Source organism: Scyliorhinus torazame, chromosome 7 (assembly GCF_047496885.1).
Source record: "Scyliorhinus torazame isolate Kashiwa2021f chromosome 7, sScyTor2.1, whole genome shotgun sequence".
In the NCBI taxonomy this organism is placed as follows: domain Eukaryota; kingdom Metazoa; phylum Chordata; class Chondrichthyes; order Carcharhiniformes; family Scyliorhinidae; genus Scyliorhinus; species Scyliorhinus torazame.
The window spans coordinates 155613699-155639444 of record NC_092713.1 but is presented as its reverse complement, the minus strand read 5'-3'; the positions used below and the strand labels follow the sequence as shown (position 1 = coordinate 155639444).

Sequence of the window (25746 nt, the reverse complement as noted above, 5' to 3'; positions counted from 1 at the left end):
GAGACTCCGATGGATTGCTATGCATGTCCTCACCTTGATAAGTCAGCTAAATGATAGAGGGAGAAAGAAATAACCTGGAATCAGGTTGTACCTGTCACTGTTCTCTTGGATTTTGTATGGTTTGGGGATTTGACAAGGTGAGTATATGGTGGCAGGGTGGGTGAGGATTTTTTGCCCTTGTAGAGCAGCATGTACCTTGAATAATGTTAAAACTGCCTGTGATATAGAACAAAGAACAAAGAAAAGTACAGCACAGGAACAGGCCCTTCGGCCCTCCAAGCCCGTGCCAACCATGCTGCCCGACTAAACTACAATCGTCTACACTTCCTGGGTCCATTCCCATTCTATTCATGTATTTGTCAAGATGCCCCTTAAATGTCACTATCGTCCCTGCTTCCACCACCTCCTCAGGCAGCGAGTTCCAGGCACCCACTACCCTCTGTGTAAAAAAACTTGCCTCGTACATCTCTATGCCGTAGATCTGAGCTTCCAAATGTGAGGTTTGGAGAGGTTATGGGCCTCATTGTTACAAGTGACGCTTGGGGTGAATATGTAGATGCGTTTAAGGGGACGCTTGATAAGTAGATGTGGGAGAAAGAAACAGAAGGAAATGCTGATGAGTGCAGTGAAGATCGTTCGGATAAGGCTCATGTGGGGCAGAAAGGACCTAAAGGACCTATCGGCCCTGTTTCTGTGTTGTAAATCTTTTGTGAAATAAAAAATCCCTCACCTTGATCAGCAAAATACTTGGGAATTATCACCCCACTGGACATTGCCATGAACCTTTGACATGATTGGAGTGCTTCGATACTTTGTCAGAATTTTTCTTACTCCAACAACTAATATTGGGTGGGTATGCCCATCTGCTCAAATCTGCAGCAGAATTTTCCCAACTTAGCCAAACAGCCTCTAGTCTGAAATATCACCAGCCATTGAAGTAAATGCACTCAGTTCAGTGTGTAATATATGCTACGTTATTGGAGCTGCTCAGAGACCAGAAATGGGGTGTCAGCATAGCAGGCTAAACTTGGCAATTAAACTATCAACATGGATGGGAAGTTTTTTGAAATTAATAATACAGTTGAGGGATATGGTTCAGTGATGCGGTCCTTGCCCTTCCTTTTCCTTCAAGTCGTGTTCTAACTTGCACCAAATCCCATTCACCGATCACCCCGATACTAGCTCCCGTTAAGCAATGCCTCGATTTTAAAATCCTCATCCTTGCTTTCAAGTCTTTCCATGGCCTGGCACCTCTCATCTCGGTAAACCCCTCCAGCCCGACAATCATCCCAAGATATCTGCGCTCCTCTAAATCGGGCCTCTTAACCATTTCTTGTTTTAATTGCTCCATTAATGTCTTCAGCTGCCTCGCTCCCTAGCTCTGGAATTCTCTCCCAAAGCATCCCTGCACCTTCACCTCTCTTTCTTCCTTTAAGATGCTCCTTAAAATATTTTTGACAAAGCTTTTGGTCGTCTGCCTTAATAGTTCACCAAGTGGTGGTGTCATAATTTATTTATAATACATCTGTAAATCTGACTGTATACAGCCCCGGGACCATGCACCTCCCTCTCCTCGCCAAACCCCCCGCCCCACATCCTGTATCTCTGCCACCCCAAGGGTTCTGTGGGACTGTGTGATGGAATGGCCAGCTCACATGCGGGGATCACCCAGGTGGACAGTGGAAAGTGCAACAGTGGGCAGGTGTCAGACTTTGACATCGCAGAGCAGGTCGTCATCACCTTCCATCCCATGGACCAGACATGCTGTTACTGCCAACCTAGGGCCCGCACCCCATTGTGAGGCAGGTAGGAATCACAGAGGGGGTTGCAGGCGGGCTGGGGATGGTGGTGCAGGACGGGAGGTTATAGGAAGGGGTTTGTTGGGATGTTCGTGCTGTAGGCCAGGCCCGCTAGTCGGTGAACCTGGAGGCGATTAGAGCGTCCCTTGTGCACCAGCCCTGGGGCACGTGTTGTCTGGCCTCCTGTGCCTGCTTGGGACCCATGCCCTGTCCATCCTGACCCTCCTCCGCATCCTTCTCTTCAGATGAGGCCTGCCATTCATTTCCTCCCCCCCTCCTCCGCATCCTTCTCTTCAGACGAGGCCTGCCATTCATTCCCCTCCTCCAGCACTTCATCCCTCTCCTGCACAATGTTGTGGAGGGTGCTGCAGGCCAACACGATGTGGGAGACTCTGCAACTCTGTACTGGGGGCCTCTCGGAGCGGTCCAGGCACCTGAATCTCGTCTTCAGGTGGTCAATGCACCGCTCGATCACGCCCCTGATCGTGGCATGGGCGTCACTGTAGTGGGTCTCCATGTCCGTCTGTAGTCTCTGGATAGGTGTCATCAGCCACACCTGCACCGGATAACTCCATCGCCCAGGACCCAACCCCTCACCCGGGGGTGCGCCTTAAAGGTGACAGGAACCATCGAGTGTGCCAGGATGAAGGCAGCATGCACACTGCCTGGGTAATGGGTGCAGACACGCATGATGTGCTGCACATTCATCACGTAGAACCCCTTTTGGTTTGTGAAGACAGGCCCGTCATGAGCCGGTGCTCATAGGGGAACTTGCATCATAGGGGGGGCATGGCAGCACAGTGGTTAGCACAGTTGCTTCACAGCTCCAGGGTCCCAGGTTCGATTCCCAGCTTGGGTCACTGTCTGTGCGGTGTTTGCACTTTATCCCCGTGTCTGCATGGGTTTGATCTGGGTGCTCCGGTTTCCTCCCACAGTCCAAAGATTTGCGGGTTAGGTGGATTGGCCACGCTAAATTTCCCCTTAGTGTCCAAAGGTTAGGTGGGGTTACTGGGTTCCGGGAAAAGGGTAGAGCTATGGGCTTAGATTGGGTGCTCTTTCCAAGGGCCGGTGCAGACTCGATGGGCCGAATGGCCTCCTTCTGCACCGTAAATTCTATGATCACCCCGTGGACCTGGGCATCCTGGCGATGGCGGCGAACCCCGCTGCCTGGGCATCCTTGTGGGTTCAGCCCACATTGAATTTGATATATTGTGCCAAACGGCATACAGGGCCTCTGTAACTGCGCAGATGTGGGGTCCACAACGCCGACCTCGTTGGCATAAACGTTCAGGGTGGCCGTCACCTTGATGGCCACTGGGAGCGGGTGTCCTCCCCCATACTCCCCCGGTTCTAGGTGTGCCATGAACTGGCAGATATGCTGCACTGTTTCCCTGCTCAACTGCAGACTTCGACGGCATGCCCGATCCGACAAGTCCACGGATGACAAGTGCTGCCAGTACACGAGGCCGAATGTGGCGCCTCCTTCCCATTTCCTCCTTGGCCTGTTGGGCGGCCGGCTTTCCATCCTCACCAGCTGGCTCCTGTTCCCCTGGGGCAGGCTCCACTGCTGCAGGTTTCTCCCCGAGCAGCTCCTGCTTGTGTGTCCCCCAGGGCTGCAGCGGCTAGGATGATGGCCACCATTCCTGGTTAGATTCAAAGTCCATTGTCTGTAGGGGAAACTGGCAGTCGGCAATTCCTCCTGGCAGAGGCAGACCATCGTGGGAGCCCCAGAGAATACCGGGTCATACTCGTTAATGATATGCTAATGGCGTTTACTGTATGCACGGAGTAGAACACTTTGACGCCGCTGTCGAGGCACCGGAGCATGGCATTCGCCGGGCGCCCAGCGCCGGCCACGATTTTCCATGATTTTCCAGCCAATCGTGTTTCCCGATTCCACACCGGCCGACGGAGAATCCCGCACAATGTGTATAGTCTTCTCTCACTAGTTTGCATTTTTGACACTGAGGATATAGCAGGGTCTATCCTGTGTCTTAAGCTAGGTGCAACACGCAGACGGGCAGTATTTTAAGCTGGGTCTCCTTTGTTTTATTACAAATTGAGATTCTATTGGCATTTTCCCAGTTCGTGCCCCGGGTCTCCTCATCAATCTTCACTGCAAGATCTTTTGCCCAAGACCGCGGTCTCTAGCGCATCTGTACAGGACCTAGAACATCATGTGTCATAGAACTTGCTGATTAATTGCTTTGGTTCTGTAGATAACAAGATTACACTAGGAAACACTAGCACCATGTTGCAGAAATGTCTTATTTAGAATTAGAGCTCTAAGTTATAGAAGTTGTAGATATCCGAAAAAGTAATATCGCAGGACATCATGTTATTGACACAGTTACTCAAAAAGAGAACAAGGAAGCACCCCTAATCATGTTCACGAGCCTAATAAGTCCCCTATCCTTCCAAATATCAAAACCACAGTCTGTAAGACCTGATAGGAAATCTGGGTTACCCTGAATGGGAGAGAGAGCAGAAGTTAAATCTACCTTCAATCTCACGGACCATCCTCCAAGCTCCGAGTGTTGATGTGTATTTGGATTCTCACACTTGTTCGGCACAGTCCTAAAATCCCGAGGAAACAACCGAGCTTGCAAAAAGCATTCAGATTGGTCAGCTTCAATATCAAGCCAAATGCAGGTATTGTTCCCTCCCACCCATACTCGTATAAATCTGAGATGTGAGGCTAATACATGCATCTTAATATTCGGACCTCAGATCTCCCTTTCAACTAGGAAGGTGCAATTTAGTCAATTTTAAGCGAGGCCTCTTTTTATTCCATATAAAGGAGCTAAACACCCCATTAATTTCCTTTAAGATCTTAACAGGAAGCAAGATTGGTAGCATCCATAAAGGATATAACAACCTATATAACACATTCATCTCAATCAGTGCTGTCCGACTCAGCCATGATATCGGGAAGGAGGACCAACGATGTAGGTCCCACTCTATAGACAAGAGTAAGGGGGAATGTTTGCGTCAAGTAACTGCTGAAATGAAGGGGTAATAGAAATACCCAAATAAGAATACACCAAGGGGGACAATCTAAAGGCGATGGTAGCAAGGGTGGGAAGCTTCCCAGAGTCAGAGCCTTGGATTTTAAAGGAACAGACAAGTTTGACTCAGACGTGATCTTAGGTTGCTCCCCACCACAAGACAACCTAAACACCGAAGAATTCTGTCTCATTGCCTCCACCGGTGTTTCAATATCTACTGCAAACAATAACGGGGATAATGGACAACCCTGCCCAGACACTGAAGACCAAAATGATCAGATCTATAACTGTTAGGAAGAAAATGCTGCCAGAGGATTTTTATAAAGCTCTTGGGCGAAATTCTCCGGTATCGGCGCGATGTCCGCCGACCGGCGCCAAAAACGGCGCAAATCAATCGGGCATCGCGCCGCCCCAAAAGTGCGGAATCCTCCGCATCTTGGGGGGCCGAGCCCCAACCATGAGGGGCTAGGCCCGCGCCGGACTAATTTCTGCTCCTCCAGCTGGCGGAAAAGGCCTTTGGTGTCCCGCCAGCTGGCGTGGAAATGACATCTCCGGGCGGCGCATGCGCGGGAGCGTTAGCGGCCGCTCACGGCATCCCTGCGCATGCGCTGTGGAGGGAGTCTCTTCCGCCTCCGCCATGGTGGAGACCGTGGCGAAGGCGGAAGGAAAAGAGTGCTCCCACGGCACAGGCCCGCCCACTGATCGGTGGGCCCCGATCGCGGGCCAGGCCACCGTGGGGGCACCCCCTGGGGCCAGATCGCCCCGCGCCCCCCCCCCCCCCCCCCCCCCAGGACCCCGGAGCCCGCCCGCGCCACCTTGTCCCGCCGGTAAGAGAGGTGGTTCAATCCACACCGGCGGGACAGGCATCCTAGCAGCGGGACTTCGGCCCATTCGGGCCGGTGAATCGCGAGGGGGGGGGGGGGGCCCGCCAACCGGTGTGGGGGGGGGGCCGCCAACCGGCGCGGCGCGATTCCCGCCCCCGCCGAATCTCCGGTGTCGGAGAATTCGGCAACTGGCGGGGGCTGGATTCACGCCAGCCCCCGACGATTCTCCGACCCGGCGGGGGGGGGTCGGAGAATCTCAACCCATGTCTCCATAAACTCCCATCACAGACCAAACCTATTCAACATGTAGAATAAATAATTCCACTCCACCTGGTCAAAAGCTTTCCCTGCATCTAATGCGATCACTAAGCTGCCTATCATCTTTTTGAAGACCTGGATAATATTTAATCTCCTAACATTGTTACATGAATTTCAGCACTTTATGAACCCAGTCTGAACACCCCGGATAATCAGGTAGAGGATTTTTTCTGGATACAAAGCCAGTATTTTAAACAACACTTTCAAGTCTACATTCAAGAATGAAATCAGCCTATCGGATACAAGCATTCCTCAGCGTTCATGCCTGCCTTCAAAATTAAGGAGATATTCACCTCTTGAAGTGACTGAGGCAGCAGGCCTTCTTCGAATGAATGATTATAGAGACCAATCAGAGGATCTATTGGCAAGTCTTTAAATTCCTTATAAAATTCACTCCCAAAACCATCAGACCCCAGAGCCTTAGTAAACTGAAGATCCCTCGAGGTAAATACCACTTTCTCCCTTAGAAATAGGAGCATTTAGGGCAGCACGGTGGCGCAGTGGTTAGTACTGCTGCTTCACGGCACCGAATTCCCAGATTCGATCCCGGCTCTGGGTCACTGTCCGTGTGGAGTTTGTAGATTCTTCCCGTGTTTGCGTGGGTTTCACCCCCGCAACCCAAAGATGTGCAGGGTAGGTGGATTGGCCACACTCAATTGCCCCTTAATTGAAAAAAATGAATTGAGTACTCTAAATTTATTTAAAAAAAGAAATGGGAGCATTTAGGGTTGACCTTTGGTCCTCAGAAATTGTTGGGAATTTAAAGGAAGAGAAAAAACACTCCAATATGTACACGTGCATTCCCCGACTGACCTGTTTTATATAAATCGGCATATAAGCTTTTAAACGCAGTATTAATATCCTCTATCTCAATCAGACTATTACCCTTGGAATCTAACAGAGGAAATTGCCTAGTGTTCACCACCTTCTTCGTAAGGAAAGCCAAATATTGACTCGGTTCATTTCCAAACATATAGCTATTCTCCCCGTGTCTGCGTCGGTCTCACCCCCACAACCCAAAGATGTGCAGGCTAGGTGGAGTGGCCACACTAAATTGCCCCTTAATTGGAAAAAAAGAATTGGGTACTCTAAATTTATTGAAAAAAATAAAAATTCCAAGAAAACTGGGGCATGATCGGAGACTACAATACTAGCTAAAGAGCTAAACGTAATAATGTCTTGAGCATGAAAAAGTAATCAATTCTAGTATTACATGGTGGGGAGCGGAAAAGAAAGTGAACTCTTTATCTTTGCGATATAATGTTCTCCAAACATCCTAGTGCCCCCTATCCTTGCATATCAATGCTAATGCCTTTGTCTATAGAATGGGAGAATTCCTAGCTGAGGGACGTTTGTCCATCAAAGGATTGAGATGGCAGGTAAGTCCCACCAATGAAAGAATTTATTGAAGCTAATTTGGCAAAATCCATAAAGACATCAGTTACAAAATCGGGAGAGTGGTTTTCTGGATCGTAGACATTCATTATCGCAATACTTTCCCCATGCAGTAACCCTTAACAATTACATACTTGCCCCCCCCCCCCCCCCTCACACAGTTCTCGAGTCTAAAAGGCATTCTTCACACAGCCCTAGTGTCATACAATCAGCACAGTGTATTCCTTAACTAGAAGCTGGAGAGCGAGGCAGACCCGTGGCGATTTATGTATCCAAGGGATAAGGTGTTTTTTTTTCCCCACGTCCATCTGGTCTACTTCTGGATTGACTTCTTTGTGGAGGATGGGTCTCTTCCTGGGGTGAAGGGGATGGGGTACTTGTCGATTGTTATTTCTGATCGTGTTCTGCATATTGTGGACTTGAAGTTGGAGCCAGGCACACGTCAACAATCCCCATGGAGATTGAATCGTTATTTGGGCACACAACACCCCACATATTTGTAAGATGTTTCTACAAAGAGAGAGGCAGCTGGAGTGCTTGGCACCACCTAATTTGTTTTATTAATGGGCTGCAAATATTGAAAGGGTGTGGTGGCGGCTTAAGGATCCAGATTCTATATGGGTAGGCTGGAGGCAGGTTCATGTAGAGGTAGAAGTTTGAATTTGAGGGCCCTGGTTACTGCCCGCTTCCGTTTTCTCCTGCAAAATTAACATGAGCCCGGTAGTGCTGGTCACTCTGAGGATTTCGAGGCTGTTTGGGCAGCATTTTAAGCTGGGCTCCACGTCAATGTTGGGCCCCGATTTGCAGGAACCATTTGTTCGTGCCTTTGTTCAGGACATGGGCGAGGGAGAGGTTTGGGGACATGCTTATTGAAAGGCGGTTCGCCGGTATGAAAAAGTTTTGTGTAAGTTCCATCTTCCGAGATCCAAAGTATTTAGGTATTTGCAGGTTTGCTATTTTTTGCGCACAGTGAATTCTTCATTTCCCCTGGCACCGTCTTCCTCTTTCTTGGATAGGGTCCTGTCTCTGGCTGAGTTGAGTAGGGGCGGGGGGGATTTCCAATATCTATTGTCGGATCTTGTCGATGGGGCAGAGTTCGTTGGAGGAAGTAAACAGAAAGTGGGAGGGTGAACTGGGTCCAGTTTTTGATGGGGGGAGGGGGTGGAGTGAGGGTCTTCTCAGGGTCAACTCCCACCTCCTCTTGTGCTGGGCTCAGCTTGATCCAATTCAAGGTGCTGCACAGGGCGCACTTGACCAGGGCGCACTTGACCAGGGCGCACTTGACCAGGGCGCACTTGACCAGGGCGCACTTGACCAGGGCGCACTTGACCAGGGCGCACTTGACCAGGGCGCACTTGACCAGGGCGCACTTGACCAGGGCGCACTTGACCAGGGCGCACTTGACCAGGGCGCACTTGACCAGGGCGCACTTGACCAGGGCGCACTTGACCAGGGCGCACTTGACCAGGGCGCACTTGACCAGGGCGCACTTGACCAGGGCGCACTTGACCAGGGCGCACTTGACCAGGGCGCACTTGACCAGGGCGCACTTGACCAGGGCGCACTTGACCAGGGCGCACTTGACCAGGGCGCACTTGACCAGGGCGCACTTGACCAGGGCGCACTTGACCAGGGCGCACTTGACCAGGGCGCACTTGACCAGGGCGCACTTGACCAGGGCGCACTTGACCAGGGCGCACTTGACCAGGGCGCACTTGACCAGGGCGCACTTGACCAGGGCGCACTTGACCAGGGCGCACTTGACCAGGGCGCACTTGACCAGGGCGCACTTGACCAGGGCGCACTTGACCAGGGCGCACTTGACCAGGGCGCACTTGACCAGGGCGCGGATGAATGGTTTCTTCTGAGGTTGGAGGATAGGTGCGAACGTTGTGCTGGAGACCGGTGAATCATACGCAAATATTCTGATCTTGCCCTAAACCTGTGAGCTTCTGGGTCTCCTTTTTCCGCACCATATCGGGATTTCTGGGTATTCAGCTGGAGCTGTGCCCGCTGGCGGTTATTTTTTGTGTATCGGACTCGCCGGTGCCGTAGATGGGTTAGAAGGCGGGTGTCTTTGCCTTCGCCTCGTTGATAGCCCGGAAGCCAGTTTTGCTCAGGTGGAAGTCCCCGGCCCCACAGTGTCTCGGCCTGGTTGAGTGATCTAATGGAATATTTGTATCTTGAGAAGGCCAAATACACCACGAGGGGGTCGGTGGAAGGGTTCTACTTGAGGTGGCAGCTTTTCATCTCCTTTTTCAGGGAGTTGGTTACCCTCCAGGACAAGGAGGGGGGCAGGGCAGGGGGAGATGGTTTTTGTTGACTTTTGTTTGTTTATGGGGAGTTGGTGGGGGGGGGGGGTGGTGTTAGATGTGAGTGGGCTTACTTTGAAATGTCGTTTGCTGTAGTTATTGTTTTGTTTTACCTTGTTATAATGAAAAACTCATTTGAATAACTATTAAAAAAAAATATTAGCAGTCGGCAGTTGTGATGCATTTGTTGTTATTGGATCGAGAGCCTGTTTGCTCGTTAACTCACCACGTTGCGGAGTCCGCTCCACTCCGTCACTTCTGACTGAGCTTTTTTATCAACGATTTTCTTAATATTTCACAGTACTTTATCACCAATGTTTAAGCAGAAATCTTCAAGGGACAGAATATGGAGTTCTCACTTCCAGATTAGTTAAGCACGAGCTCTGTGAACACGATAAATGAAAGGATTATAGGCCAGTAGTGCCAGAGCTCACAGAAACACAGCTATTCCTGCGCCCGCATCACGTGACCCTCCCCATTCTATTTTTCATTGCCTTGCTTTGTTGAACTTGCGTTTGATTCATGGTTTGTGTTTCATTTGTCCCAGCTTGGCGTGGGAAGGCAGGATTGTGGTGGTCGGGTTTGCTGGTGGAAATATACCAACTGTGCCAGCCAACCAACTGCTTCTGAAGAATGTGACGGCAATGGGCATTTACTGGGGAAAATATCAATGTCACGATTTCCCCGTCTTCTCCAGATCCATCGTGTCTGCAATCCAATGCTGTCAGGAGGGGAGAACCAAACCTCACATTGGAGCAGTCTATAAACTACAGCAGGTAAACATTGATGGAAAATGTGAAACACAAGTAGAAAATACCGGTTTCTCACTGTCAAAAGAAAAGACGGATTAACGTTTTGGGTATCATCCTTTGTCGGAGCTGAGAGATCAACAAGTCCCTTACGGATGCTGAAAATAAAGGGCTGAAGGGCAAAGAAAGAAATTTCAGGTAGCCCAATCACAGCAGGGTTAATCGCTTCAATGGCATGCAAATTCCTTAAATGTCTTGATTTTAAAAAACCCAGATGATCTTGATGAGCCACTGGAAAGATATTAAATGGACAAATAAATGTGAAATGTGTAAGATGGACGCAAGGTTCAAGTAAAGAAAAAAACAAAGTGAGAGACTTGTAGAAGGAAAAGCACCCGATCAGTGTCAGAGAGGAAACTGTCTCTCTGGAAAGTGAGGAGAGGCAGGTTATGATATAGCTTAATGGGGCGACAGTGGTAATGCCACAGGACGAGTAATCCAGAGGTCTCAGGTAGGTTAGTAGCTAGTGGAATTTGAACTCAATAATTACTAAATTCAGTTGATTAATAAAGCAAATCAGGTATAATAATATAATAATCGCTTATTGTCACAAGTAGGCTTCAGTGAAGTTACTGCGAAAAGCCCCTAGTCGCCACATTCCAGCACCTGTTCGGGGAGGCCAGTACAGGAATTGGACCCGTGCTGCTGCCTTGTTCTGCATTACAAGTCAGCTGTTTAGCCCACTGTGCTAAACCAGCCCCTATAACGCAAATCTCAGTCATGGTGACAAAACTAATTTTTTTGTTGCAAAAATCTATCTGGCTCTGGGAGGAAAACCTAGCAGAAACTCTCCTTCATACCTTTGTGTCCTTTAGACGTGACTATTCCAACACGTTTCTTTTCTTGCTGATCTCCCACATTTATAAGTGCGAGGTGATTCATTTTGGTAGGAAAAATTTGAATGCGGATTACAGGGTCAACGGCAGGGTTCTGAGGAATGTGGAGGAACGGCGAGATCTTGGGGTTCATGTCCACAGATCTCTGGGGGTTGCCACTCAGGTGGATAGAGCCGTGAAGAAGGCCTATAGTGTGTTAGCGTTTATTAATGGGGGGCTTGAGTTTAAGAGCCGTGGGGTTATGCTGCAACTGTACATGACCCTGGTAGGACCACATTTGGAGTATTGTGTGCAGTTTTGGTCGCCTCGCTATAGGAAGGATGTGGGGTGTTGGAGGGGGGTGCAGGGGAGATTTGCCAGGATGCTGCCTGGTTTGGAGGATAGGTCTTGTGAGGAAAGGTTGAGGGAGCTAGGGCTTTTCTCTTTGGAGCGGAGGAGGATGAGAGGCGACTTAATAGAGGTTTATAAGATAATGAGGGGGATAGATAGAGTGGACGTTCAGAGACTATTTCCTCAGGTGGATGTAGCTGTTACAAGGGGGCATAACTATAAGGTTCAGGGTGGGAGATATGGGAGGGATGGCCGAGGTAGGTTCTTTACTCAGAGAGTGGCTAGGGTGTGGAATGGACTTCCTGCTGTGATAGTGGAGTCGGACACTTTAGGAACTTTCAAGCGGTTATTGGAGCATACCAGAATGGCAGGGAGTGGGATAGCTTGATCTTGGTTTCGGACAATGCTCGGCACAACATTGAGGGCCGAATGGCCTGTTCTGTGCTGTACTGTTCTATGTTCTATCTGTACCAAGGCTGGTCAAGCGTGACTCCAGATCCACAGCAATGTGGTTGAATCTTAGCGGACCTCCGAAGCAAGCTATTAATTCAAGGGCAATTTGGGAGGGGCAATATACAGCAACATTCCATGAAAGAAATGGCACAAGTTAACTGATGCATATGGAGACTGACCCGATAGCAGATATGGGATGCCATTGTGGGGGTGAGTGGACTGAAAGCTGAAGCATCCTAATTGGGGAAAATGTAATGTAGAATCCTGCCAATTGCTGTTGAGGGGGAACGTTGACCGAGGAAAAAGGAGATTTTAGAAGAAGTGTGGGCAGTTGCATCAAAGTGGAGACACTGGAAGAAAGAATGAGAGTGTTTCCACTCTGCTGATACCTCAACGTTTAGTTGCAACTGCAGCAGATGCTCAACCTGTCCATTTAGAGTTCTATTTTTAAAGAATTCTATTTTGTAGCCCCCAAATCTCACTATCTTTTACTTAGGTACTGGACAAGGATAGGCACATTCCATATCACCGGGGCCGTCAGGTCAGATTTGAATAGAAAATATCCTGCAGAAGATGAAATTTGCATTACATCAGGTGGTTGTTTTTGACTGGCGCAGACGCGATGGGCTGAAGGGCCACCATTTCTGTGCTGTAGACCTCCATGACTTGACATGGTCGTTTAATTTCTTTCCATTGTCCAACTGAGGTGATCCTTTATAATATCTGTTGGTTTTACATGAAACAGTTATTAAATTATTTTGCCCTGTATTTCTTTCTACCCTTTTTCTTTCAATCCTTCTATGGAGAAGGCTCTTTTTATCCTTCAGTCTAACAAAGGGTTAGCCATAGCCAAAAGTTAATCTTTTCTCTTAACGGATGCTGATTCACATGCATTTCCATCATTTTTTGGGCTTGCCTCACATTTTACATAATAGTCTTAAGGGTGGATTCTTGTGCTGGCTTAGGGCATGGTGTGTTTTTGGACTACACTAATCAGGAAGGTCTCTGGTTCAGTTCCTGATCTGTGCTGAGTTAGTTGATAACGTGAGGTGATGATTTGACCTTGTGCCCCAGATTAAGGAAACATCAGCCCTGCTTGACATGCATTTGCGTGTGGATGTCAGATGGAGATATGTTTGGGCTCAGTTGTGAGGCTCCTTGTGGCACAGTATCCTTGTAACACTGTAGGCTCACACAGGAAAAGTAGTCAGTTGGTTGCTATACTAGAGATGCTGAACCCTCATTGAATTGAGCCTTCTGGAGTAGAAAGGAAGGAAGAAATAGTCACTAACTATTTTTGGGATTAAATTATTTAAAAATAATCCTTTAATAAATGAACATATCAAATAGGAGCAGAAGTTGGCCATTCCACAAGTGGGATTACTCCATCATTTAATAAGATGATTTGTTTATGTTTCCAATTCCACATTCCCGTCTACCCCCGATAACCTTTGATTAATTAGCCGAACAAGAATCTTATCTACCTCTGCCTTAATATTCAATGCCCCCCTCCACTGCCTTTTGAGGCAGAGTTCCAAAGTCTCACAACCCTCTGTGAAAGAAGCATCAGGACAGCAGGGAATGGGGAAGAACCAGCAAGTAAGTGGGCAAATGTTAAGTCAATTTAAAAAGAATCCGAATGCAAAATGACATCTGCAGGAAAGTGGCTTGATAGAAATCCGTTGTCAAAATGCCTTTGATTAGGTGTATCTATTTACATTAATTGTTGAGATGGTTTTATTATTTAGATGTTGACCAATGATGTAGCATGTGATTAGTCGTTAAAAAATAATTATTGGTGACAATTGCCAATATTAATATTTTCACTGAACTACAAAAAAGTTATGTATCTTCACTATTCTGCAGATATGTTTAGAACAATGAAGATTATTTATTACTATTACATATTTATATACATTCACTATTCTGCATATTATTTTGAAATCGTTCTTGGGATGTGAGCATTGCTGGCAAGACCAGTATTTATTATTCATCAATAATTGCTCTTGAGAAGATTCTGGTGAGCAACCTTCTTGAGCAGCTGCTGTCGCTGTGGTGTAGGTACACCCCGAGCATTGTTGGAGAGCAAGTTCCAGGAGTTTGTTCCAGTACAGTGAAGGAATGGTGATAGTGTTTCAGGTCAGGATAGGGTTTGATTTGGAGGGGAACATGTGGCTTGTGGGCTTGTCATGCATTTGCTGCCCTTTCCTTTTAAGGTGGTAGAGATCACAGGTCCAGAGGGTGCTGTGAAAAGAGTCTCGGTTAGTTGCTGCTTTGTATCTTGTGTGATGTACACTGCTGCCACTGTGTGTTGGTGGTGGAGGGAGGAAATGTTTAAGATGATGGATTGGGTGCTGATCAATTGCTTTGGCTTGGATGGTACGAGCTTCTTGAGTGTTGTTGGGTTGCGCTCATCCAGACAAGTAAAGAGTGTTCCGTTGCACTTCTGACTTGTGTCTTGTAGACAGGCTCTTGGGAATCCAGAGGTGAGTTACTGTCCCAGCCTCTGACCTGATCTTGTGGCCAGCTTATTTATACAGCTGGCACAATTCAGCTTCTGGTCAGTGATGTTAAATGGTGAGGGATTCAGTGCTGAATGACAAAGGGAGATGGGTCGATTCTCTCATGTTGGAGGTTCCTCCTCATCTGATTTAAATGGATCCCCAGGGTCATCCACTTCTGACTTGTACTGTTGTGCTGCTCTTTTGTCAGAACCCTCTAGACCTATGATCTCTACCACCTTGAAAGAGCAGCAAATGCATGGGAATATCACCAGCCGCAAGTTCCCCTCCAAATCAGACATTACCCTGATTTGAAACACTATCACTGTTCCCTCGCTGTCACTGGATCAAAATCCTGGAAGTCCCTCCCTTTCCTGTTAGAACATAGAACATTACAGCGCAGTACAGGCCCTTCGGCCCTCGATGTTGCGCCGACCTGAGAAACCACTCTAAAGCCCATCTACACTATTCCCTTATCGTCCATATGTCTATCCAATGACCATTTGAATGCCCTTAGTGTTGGTGAATCTACTACTGTTGCAGGCAGGGCATTCCACGCCCTTACTACTCTCTGAGTAAAGAACCTACCTCTGACATCTGTCTTATATCTATCTCCCCTCAATTTGAAGCTATGTCCCCTCGTGCTAGACATCACCATCTGAGGAAAAAGGCTCTGACTGTCCATCCTATCCAATCCTCTGATCATCTTGTATGCCTCAATTAAGTCACCTCTTAACCTTCTTCTCTCTAACGAAAACAGCCTCAAGTCCCTCAGCCTTTCCTCATAAGATCTTCCCTCCATACCAGGCAACATTCTGGTAAATCTCCTGTGCACCCTTTCCAATGCTTCCACATCCTTCCTATAATGCGGCGACCAGAATTGCACACAATACTCCAAATGCGGCCGCACCAGAGTTTTGTACAGCTGCAACATGACCTCATGGCTCCGAAACTCAATCCCTCTACCAATAAAAGCTAACACACCATACGCTTTCTTAACAATCCTCTCAATCTGGGTGGCAACTTTCAGGGATCTATGTACATGGACACCGAGATCTCTCTGCTCATCCACACTGCGAAGCATCTTACCATTAGCCCAGTATCTGTCTTCCTGTTATTCCTTCCAAAATGAATCACCTCACACTTTTCTGCATTAAACTCCATTTGCCACCTCTCAGCCCAGCGCTACAGCTTATCTATGTCCCTCTGTAACTTGTAACATCCTTCCGCACTGTCCACAACTCCACCGACTTTAGTGTCATCTGCAAATTTACTCACCCATCCTTCTACGTCCTCCTCCAGGTCATTTATAAAAATGACAAATAGCAGTGGCCCCAAAACATATCCTTGTGGTACACCACTAGTAACTGGACTCCAGTCTGAACATTTCCCATCAACCACCACCCTTTGTCTTCTTTCAGCTCGTCAATTTCTGATCGAAACTGCTAAATCACCCTGAACCCCATGCCTCCGTATTTTCTGCAGTAGCCTACCGTGGGGAACCTTATCAAACGCTTTACTGAAATCCATATATACCACATCAACTGCTTTACCCTCATCCACCTGTTTGGCCACCTTCTCAAAGAACTCAATAAGGTTTGTGAGGCACGACCTACCCTTCACAAAACCGTGTTGACTATCTCTAATCAAATTATTCCTTTCCAGATGATTATACATCCTATCTCTTATAAACCTTTCCAAGATTTTGCCCACAACAAAAGTAAGGCTCACTGGTCTATAGTTACCGGGGTTGTCTCTACTCCCCTTCTTGAACAAGGGGACAATATTTGCTATCCTCTAGTCTTCTGGCACTATCCCTGTACAGTATGAAGTCTTACAACACCAGGTTGAAGTCCAACAGGTTTGTTTCGATGTCACTAGCTTTCGGAGCGCTGCTCCTTCCTCAGGTGAATGAAGAGGTCTGTTCCAGAAACACATATATAGACAAATTCAAAGATGCCAAACAATGCTAGGAATGCGAGCATTAGCAGGTGATTAAATCTTTACAGATCCAGAGATGGGGTAACCTCAGGTTAAAGAGGTGTGAATTGTCTCAAGCCAGGACAGTTGGTAGGATTTCGCAGGCCAGATGGTGGGGGATGAATGTAATGTGACATGAATTCCAGGTCCCGGTTGAGGCCGCACTCATGTGTGCGGAACTTGGCTATAAGTTTCTGCTCGGCGATTCTGCGTTGTCGCGGGTCCTGAAGGCCGCCTTGGAGAACGCTTACCCGGAGATCAGAGGCTGAATGCCCTTGACTGCTGAAGTGTTCCCCGACTGGAAGGGAACATTCCTGCCTGGTGATTGTTGCGTGATGTCCGTTCATTCGTTGTCGCAGCGTCTGCATGGTCTCGCCAATGTATCACGCTTCGGGACATCCTTTCCTCCAGCGTATGAGGTAGACAACGTTGGCCGAGTCGCATGAGTATGTACCGCGTACCTGGTGGGTGGTGTTCTCACGTGTAATAGTGGTATCCATGTCGATGATCTGGCACGTCTTGCAGAGATTGCCATGACAGGGTTGTGTGGTGTCGTGGTCACTGTTCTGAAGACTGGGTAGTTTGCTGCAAACAATGGTTCGTTTGAGGTTGCGCGGTTGTTTGAAGGCAAGTAGTGGGGGTGTGGGGATGACCTTGGCAAGATGTTCATAGTCATCAATGACGTGTTGAAGGCTGTGAAGAAGATGACGAGTTTCTCCGCTCCGGGGAAGTACTGGACGACGAAGGGTATTCTGTCGGTTGTGTCCCATGTTTGTCTTCTGAGGAGGTCGGTCCGGTTTTTCGCTGTGGCGCGTTGGAACTGTCGATCGATGAGTCGAGTGCCATATCCCGTTCGTACGAGGGCATCTTTCAACGTCTGTAGATGTCTGTTACGCTCCTCCTCGTCTGAGCAGATCCTGTGTATACGGAGCGCTTGTCCATAGGGGATGGCTTCTTTAATGTGTTTAGAGTGGAAGCTGGAGAAGTGGAGCATCATGAGGTTATCCGTGGGTTTGCGGTAAAGCGAAGTGCTGAGGTGACCGTCCTTGATGGAGACGAGTGTGTCCAAGAATGCAACTGATTTTGGAGAGTAGTCCATGGTGAGTCTGATGGTTGGATGGAACTTATTAATGTCATCGTGTAGTCGTTTCAGTGATTCTTCGCCGTGGGTCCAAAGGAAAAAAATGTCAGCGATGTATCTGGTGTATAACATCGGTTGAAGGTCCTGTTCAAACTTGTGCATGAAGATGTTGGCGTATTGGGGTGCGAATTTGGTCCCCATGGCTGTTCCGTGCGTCTGGATGAAGAACTTGTTGTCGAAGGTGAAGACGTTGTGATCCAGAATGAAGCGGATGAGTTGCAGAATTGCGTCTGGAGATTGGCAGTTGTCGGTGTTGAGTACTGAGGCTGTTGCAGCAATGTAGCCAGAGAGGTTCTCACACAGGGTCCCATTGCCTGAAACGATAGAGCGGCCTGGTGTGTTGGCCTTCTGTATTTTTGGGAGGCAGTAGAGATCTCCAATGCGGGGAGTACGTGGGATGAGAGCACGTAGGGTGCTCTGAAGATCTGGATCCAAGGTCTTGATCAGTCTGTTAAGTTGGCGGATGTGTTCCTTGGTCGGATCTGCGGGTAACTGTAGTGTTCTTGGTTGTTCAGTTGTCGGTATACTTCTTTGCAGTAGTCCGTTCTGTTCAGTACGACAGTGGCCCCCCCTTTGTCTGCTGGTTTGAAAACCGGACCGACCTCCTCAGAAGACAAACATGGGACACAACCGACAGAATACCCTTCGTCGTCCAGTACTTCCCCGGAGCGGAGAAACTACGTCATCTTCTTCACAGCCTTCAACACGTCATTGATGACGATGAACATCTTGCCAAGGTCATCCCCACACCCCCACTACTTGCCTTCAAACAACCGCGCAACCTCAAACGAACCATTGTTTGCAGCAAACTACCCAGTCTTCAGAACAGTGACCACGATACCACACAACCCTGTCATGGCAATCTCTGCAAGACGTGCCAGATCATCGACATGGATACCACTATTACACGTGAGAACACCACCCACCAGGTACGCGGTACATACTCGTGCGACTCGGCCAACGTTGTCTACCTCATACGCTGCAGGAAAGGATGTCCCGAAGCGTGGTACATTGGCGAGACCATGCAGACGCTGCGACAACGAATGAACGGACATCGCGCAACAATCACCAGGCAGGAATGTTCCCTTCCAGTCGGGGAACACTTCAGCAGTCAAGGGCATTCAGCCTCTGATCTCCGGGTAAGCGTTCTCCAAGGCGGCCTTCAGGACCCGTGACAACGCAGAATCGCCGAGCAGAAACTTATAGCCAAGTTCCGTACACATGAGTGCGGCCTCAACCGGGACCTGGGATTCATGTCACATTACATTCATCCCCCACCATCTGGCCTGCAAAATCCTACCAACTGTCCTGGCTTGAGACAATTCACACCTCTTTAACCTGAGGTTACCCCATCTCTGGATCTGTAAAGATTTAATCACCTGCTAATGCTCGCATTCCTAGCATTGTTTTGGCATCTTTGAATTTGTCTATATATGTGTTTCTGGAACAGACCTCTTCATTCACCTGAGGAAGGAGCAGCGCTCCGAAAGCTAGTGACATCGAAACAAACCTGTTGGACTTTAACCTGGTGTTGTAAGACTTCGTACTGTGCTCACCCCAGTCCAACGCCGGCATCTCCACATCATGACTATTTCTGTAGACAAAGATGACTTAAAGATCAAAGCCAAAGGCTCAGCAATCTCCTCCTTGGCTTCCCAGAGTATCCTAGGATAAATCCCACCCGGCCCAGGGGACTTATCTATTTTCACACTTTCCAGAATTGCTAACATCTCCTCCTTATGAACCTCAAGCCCTTCTAGTCTAGTGGCCTGAATCTCAGTATTCTCCTCGACAACAGTGACTTTTTGCTGTGTGAATACTGACGAAAAATATTTATTTAGAACCTCTCCTATCTCCTCGGACTCCAAACACAACTTCCCACTACTGTCCTTGACTGGCCCTACTCTTACCCTAGTCATTCGTTTATTCCTGACATATCTATAGAAAGCTTTAGGGTTATCCTTGATCCTACCTGCCAAAGACTTCTCATGTCCCCTCCTGGCTCTTCTTAGCTCTCTCTTTAGGTCCTTCCTAGCTAACGTGTAACTCTCGAGCGTCCTAACTGAACCTTCATGTCTCATCTTTACACAAGCCTCCTCCTTCCTCTTGACAAGTGTTTCGACTGCTTTCGTAAACCACGGTTCCTTTGCTCGACCACTTCCTCCCTGTCTGGCAGGTACATACTTATCAAGGACACGCAGTAGCTGTTCCTTGAACAAACTCCACATTTCCATTGTGCCCATCCCCTGTAGCTTTCCTCCCCATCTGATGCATCCTAAGTCTTGCCTCATCGCATCATAATTGCCTTTCCCCCAGATATAACTCTTGCCCTGCGGTATATACCTATCTCTTTCCATCACTAAAGTAAACTTAATCGAATTGTGGTCACTATCACCAAAGTGCTCACCTACCTCCAAATCTAACACCTGTCCTGGTTCATTACCCAGTACCAAATCCAATATGGCCTCGCCTCTTGTTGGCCTATCTACATACTGTGTCAGGAAACCCTCCTGCACATATTGGACAAAAACAGACCCATCTAAAGTACTCGAACTATAGCGTTTCCAGTCGATATTTGGAAAGTTAAAGTCCCCCATAACAACTACCCTGTTGCTTTCGCTCCTATCCAGAATCATCTTTGCAATCCTTTCCTCTACATCTCTGGAACTTTTCGGAGGCCTATAGAAAACCCCTAACAGGGTGACCTCTCCTTTCCTGTTTCTAACCTCAGCCCATACTACCTCAGTAGACGAGTCCTCATCAAACGTCCTTTCTGCCACCGTAATACTGTCCTTGACTAACAATGCCACCCCTCCCCCTCTTTTACCACCTTCCCTGAGCTTACTGAAATATCTAAACCCTGGCACCTGCAAAACCATTCCTGTCCCTGCTCTATCCATGTCTCCGAAATGATCACAACATCGAAGTCCCAGGTACCAACCCATGCTGCAAGTTCACCCACCTTATTCCGGATGCTCCTGGCATTGAAGACACACTTTAAATCACCTTCCTGCCTGCCGGTACACTCCTGCAACTTTGAAACCTTACTCATGACCTCACTACTTTCAACCTCTTGTATACTGGAGCTACAATTCAGGTTCCCAAGCCCCTGCTGAACTAGTTTAAACCCTACCGAAGAGCATTAGCAAATTTCCTCCCCAGGATATTGGTACCCCTCTGGTCCAGGTGTAGACCATCCCGTTTGTAGAGGTCCCACCGACCCCAGAATGAGCCCCAATTATCCAGAAATCTGAAACCCTCCCTCCTGCACCATCCCTGTAGCCACATGTTCAACTCCTCTCTCTCCCTATTCCTCATCTCGCTATCACGTGGCACGGGTAACAACCCAGAGATAATAACTCTGTTTGTCCTAGATCTAAGTTTCCACCCTAGCTCCCTGAATTCCTGTCTTACATCCCTATCCCTTTTCCTACCTATGTCGTTGGTACCTATGTGGACCACGACTTGGGGCTGCTCCCCCTCCCCCTTAAGGATCCCGAAAACACGATCTGAGACATCACGCACCCTGGTACCTGGGAGGCAACACACCAACCGCGAGTCTCTCTCGTTCCCACAGAATCTCCTATCTATCCCCCTAACTATGGAGTCTCCAATGACTAATGCTCTACTCCTCTCCCCCCTTCCCTTCTGAGCAACAGGGACAGACTCTGTGCCAGAGACCTGTAATCCATGGCTTACCCCTGGTAAGTCGTCCTCCCCAACAGTATCCAAAGCGGTATACTTGTTACTAAGAGGAATGACCACAGGGGATCCCTGTACTGACTGCTTCCTCCCAGCCCCTCTCACCGTCACCCATCTATCTTTATTCTTCGGAGTAAGTGGGATGGGACTTGCCAAAGGATAATGATGGAGGTTTGGGGCATTAGTGTAAGGTATTATTCGGTGAGTGTGGCAATGTCAGCTGTTTCAAATCTTGGCTGCTTCACCTTTCTGATATCAGGTGCATTTTTCTAGGTAAGAAAGGGAAACGTAGTGAGGCATCTGAAGGAAAATAAGGAGGATTCAGCGAAGGTGGCCTGCATCCCCGATGGGAAATTAGTCATTAGACAGCAGGTTGTGGCTGTAGGCAACAGTGAGTCAGGGATATTCAGAAAGGGATAAGAGACAACTCGAGCCACAAGCTGATCTTTTGTCGTGTGTCTCTTTGAATTACATCAATTATTATGTTGTCTTAGGGCAGCACGGTGGCGCAGTGGTTAGCACAGGGATTACGGTGCTGAGGACCTGGGTTCGATTCCCGGCCCTGGGTCACTGTCCGTGTGCAGTTTGCACATTCTCCCCGTGTTTGCGTGGGTTTCACCCCCCACAACCCAAAGATGTGCTGGTTAGGTGGATTGGCCACGCTGAATTGCCCATTAATTGGAAAAGAAATAATTGGATACTCTAAATTTATTATTTAAAAAAATTATTATGTTGTCTTGTTCGTTTTAATGCGAATGCTGGAGGATAACGTTCTTAGTTTGGCAATGTTTGCAGCTGCCTTTGCACTGCATCTTTGCTTCTAATGTTCCAATTTCCCTTTTGAAAGGAATTCCCTTTGCGCCACCGCGATATAATAAATGTGTGAACACATCCAGCTTTCTCGCTCACATCAGTTTTTCTGTTACCACCGAGAGGGGCTGCATAGAAATGTCCACGAGCAGCCCCAGCTGACTTTGTCATTGATTTATTTTCCTAGCCTGTAATATGCTTTGAATATTTATCTCCTGAAACCTAGTTTAATTTCCCTAAATACCGGCACTCTGACATTTAATGATTGTTTCTGCTGAGATATTGTCGAGGCAGGGATTTGGCACACCGACCGGCGTCTTAGTGATAGAATGCAAGAACAGTATATTTTGTTGAGATTAAACAGAAGAGGGATTTCATGAACAGACAGGTTGTGTGTGAAGGTGAAGGCGCCTGGAGGTCAGGAGCTTTACCACACACTTGGCAAGAACATTAGTCATTCTGAGCTGCTCTTGTTGAGCCTTCAGGAATTGACTAACATTATACAAAGCCTTGGGAGCAAATTCATTTCCTGCTTTTTTGAAAAAGTATCATATGGACGTTGTTGTGAGCCCCAAAGAACAGTGTAGGGGGAAGCAGGGGCAATTCACAATGGTGCTAAAAATGTGGTTGACTAAATGTTGGATGTTTATGCTGGACTGGTAAAGACCGTTCTAGGAAGTCCCCATTCATTTCATTTTCCCATCTCTTATGTACAGCGTGTATCATGTGTTTAAATGCCGAGATGAAGTAATGGACTTTTACTTTTCTTCAAACAGTGTAATTTCCGGTCCAGCTTTGTGAGGATGCAGTGTTCAGACTCTCGAGAAAGAAGCACCATTTTTGCCATGAGCTCGGGCCAAGGCAGGTGTGGGGTTGCCGTAATCCGAGTGAGTGGTCCTGCCAGCAGGGACACGCTGACCTGCCTGACTGGTCGGAGAGCTTTTCCCCCGGCCAGAGCTGCTGCTCTCCGGCCACTGTTGGACCCCAGGTCTGGGGAGCGGCTGGACATGGGGCTGGTGCTGTGGTTCCCAGGCCCCCGCAGTTTCACTGGAGAAGATTGCTGTGAGTTCCATGTCCATGGGGGATCAGCGGTGGTCAGCGGAGTTCTCCAAGCTCTGGGATACTTACCTGGGCTACGCCCAGCCCAAGCTGGGGAGTTCACCAAACGTGCCTTTCAGAATGGGAAGCTTGACCTGACGGAGGTAGAGGGACTGGGGGATCTCATTCATGCTGAGACGGAAGCCCAGAGAAGACAAGCCCTACGGCAGATGGCTGGTGACTTGGGGCACCTGTATCATGACTGGAGTAAGAGGCTAACCCGATGTCTGGCCCACACAGAAGCCTACATTGATTTCAGCGAAGATGACAACATTGAGGAGGGGGTACTGGATAAAGTTGACAATGACGTGCATGTGTTACAGAGTGAAATAGACCGGCACCTGCATGACAGCCGCCAAGGTGAAAGGCTGAGGGATGGCGTCCATGTGACCATTGTTGGAGCACCCAATGCTGGGAAAAGCAGCCTCATGAATTTAATTTGTCAGAAGCCCACTGCCATAGTCTCGCCGATAGCAGGGACAACCAGGGATGTTTTGGAGACGGCCCTGAACATCGGAGGCTACCCCGTTCTTCTGAGTGACACAGCGGGACTGAGGGAGACTTCCGACTTGGTAGAGCAAGAGGGCGTGAGGCGTGCTCGGGAAAGGCTTCAGCTGGCAGACATTGTGGTTGTGATGGTGGATGCCACGGAACTGCCATCAGACCTGATTGGCATCGTCCAGTTTCTTCAAGATTATCTGAGTGAAGTGATGGGTGCGTCTGACGAGGATGCGGACTGGATTGTGGTTTGTAATAAGACAGATCTTGTACTGCTGGAGGAGTTGAATAAGCTGCACCTGGTTGTGAAAGATCATGGCCTTCCTCGGATGTGCCTGTTGTCATGTACAACTGGCAGTGGTTTTGATGACTTCCTACGTTTCCTTGGTGAACAAGTTGAAAAAATGTGTGGGAATCCGTTGGCTGGCAGTCCCAGTTTAACACAGGCACGCCACCGGCTGCACCTCCAGAACTGCAGCCATGCCCTAACGCAGTATCACCAGCAACGTGAGATGGATCTTGTCCTCGCCACAGAGCAGCTGAGAACAGGATTGAGACAGCTAGGAAAGATCACTGGGACAATTGGAGCCGAAGAAATCCTGGAAGTTATATTCAGGGATTTCTGCATTGGAAAATAAAACTTCCAAGAGTTTTTAAAATGCTTCCAATGATATAGATACTTAAAATAGAGAGAATTTCAACTTTTTGTGTCAGACTGAGATGGGGCTGGATTACAGCAAGCACACACTCCTTGCAGTACATAATAATTCACTTCAAATATTATAGTATTGACTCATCAAGCCAAGTGACATTGAACTACAGCCAGTCGGGAACCTGTCACTCCAGGAAATATTAATTTATTCAATATCTCAAGTGACTTTACCAGTTCGTGGACTTTTGTGTTGGAACTTGCCAACGGAATGGCATCTATTTACAATCTTTTTTTAATAAGCTATTTATTTGCTATGTAAAGCATTGGATAGCAAGATTATTCAAAAATCCAACTGCATTCAATCACATTTAATGGTGTAACAATCAGAGAACTTAATAGCACAATTAGTTTAATCTAAAAATAGAAAAGTGGCAATTGGCTTTCTCTGTCACGCAGAAAATATGAGTAATCATGACAGCTTCTGAGTCATAGAGAACAGGAGGATCTCCGATTTGATGCATTGTGTGGAGTTAAATGATATCAAAGAGAAAATGGTTGCTGCCTATAGCTAGAAAGGGGAACAAACAACTGTCTGGGATTTCGATTATTGATTGTTTTTCTGCGTACCTGCACTGGAAATCTGTCTGTCAAAGCTGGATGAGGATACAATGGGCTTGATCAGATAGCCTGCTGCACTTGCTTCTGAGGGGCATACATGAATAATTTACCCAAGAACTAGGGGACGAATGTAACTATACTCAGTGGAACTGTACCCCAGTAAATAGCTCTGGGAGACGAGATGGATGAGCAGAGGCAAAAGAAATAGAGGTACAGAATGTTGCAAGCAAAAAAAAAAAATCAATGCAGAATATATTGTCCTAAGAAAGGAAAAAATAAATAACTAGCTGGTGTTTCAAATGAGAATTAATTGCTGACCCATTTTTGCAGAATGTACTATGAGGATCAAGGACACAGCCAAACAACCACAGAAATCTGGATCTGCAACTTCCGACCATGTTGAATGAACAGTTAATCTTGTGGCAAAAGCACTGGGGAATTTTCACTGGGGAGTCCTGATGCCTCGATAAGGGAATTCATTAGCTGTAATGCTCGCAGTTCCTTTAAAAGAACACAGACCTGTGATTTCAAGTCAGTGACAGGTCCAAAAAATATAGGAATGTTCACCAGCTCCCTTATATTGCCTCTGGCAAGACTGACAAAAAATGGCTTTGTAACAGTAGGATAAGTCGATTCTGGAATGTATTTTTTTAAATTGGTAG

At 47.8% G+C, this 25746-nt stretch overlaps 1 protein-coding gene across 3 annotated transcripts in view; it reads left to right on the top strand.

Annotated features, from left to right (window-relative positions):
• gtpbp3 (GTP binding protein 3, mitochondrial) overlaps positions 1–25390 on the top strand; it is a 77354-nt gene extending 51964 nt beyond the window's left edge. For 2 of the 3 annotated variants that reach the window (XM_072511692.1, XM_072511693.1), the window contains exons 9-10: positions 10204–10432; positions 22995–25390. In XM_072511692.1, coding sequence (XP_072367793.1) covers positions 10204–10432; positions 22995–24452 — 1687 coding nt within the window. In that variant the 3' untranslated portion in view covers positions 24453–25390. The remainder of the gene's footprint in view (positions 1–10203; positions 10433–22994) is intronic. The other variant, XM_072511694.1, reaches the window with a different exon arrangement.
• Positions 25391–25746: the final 356 nt, after the last annotated feature.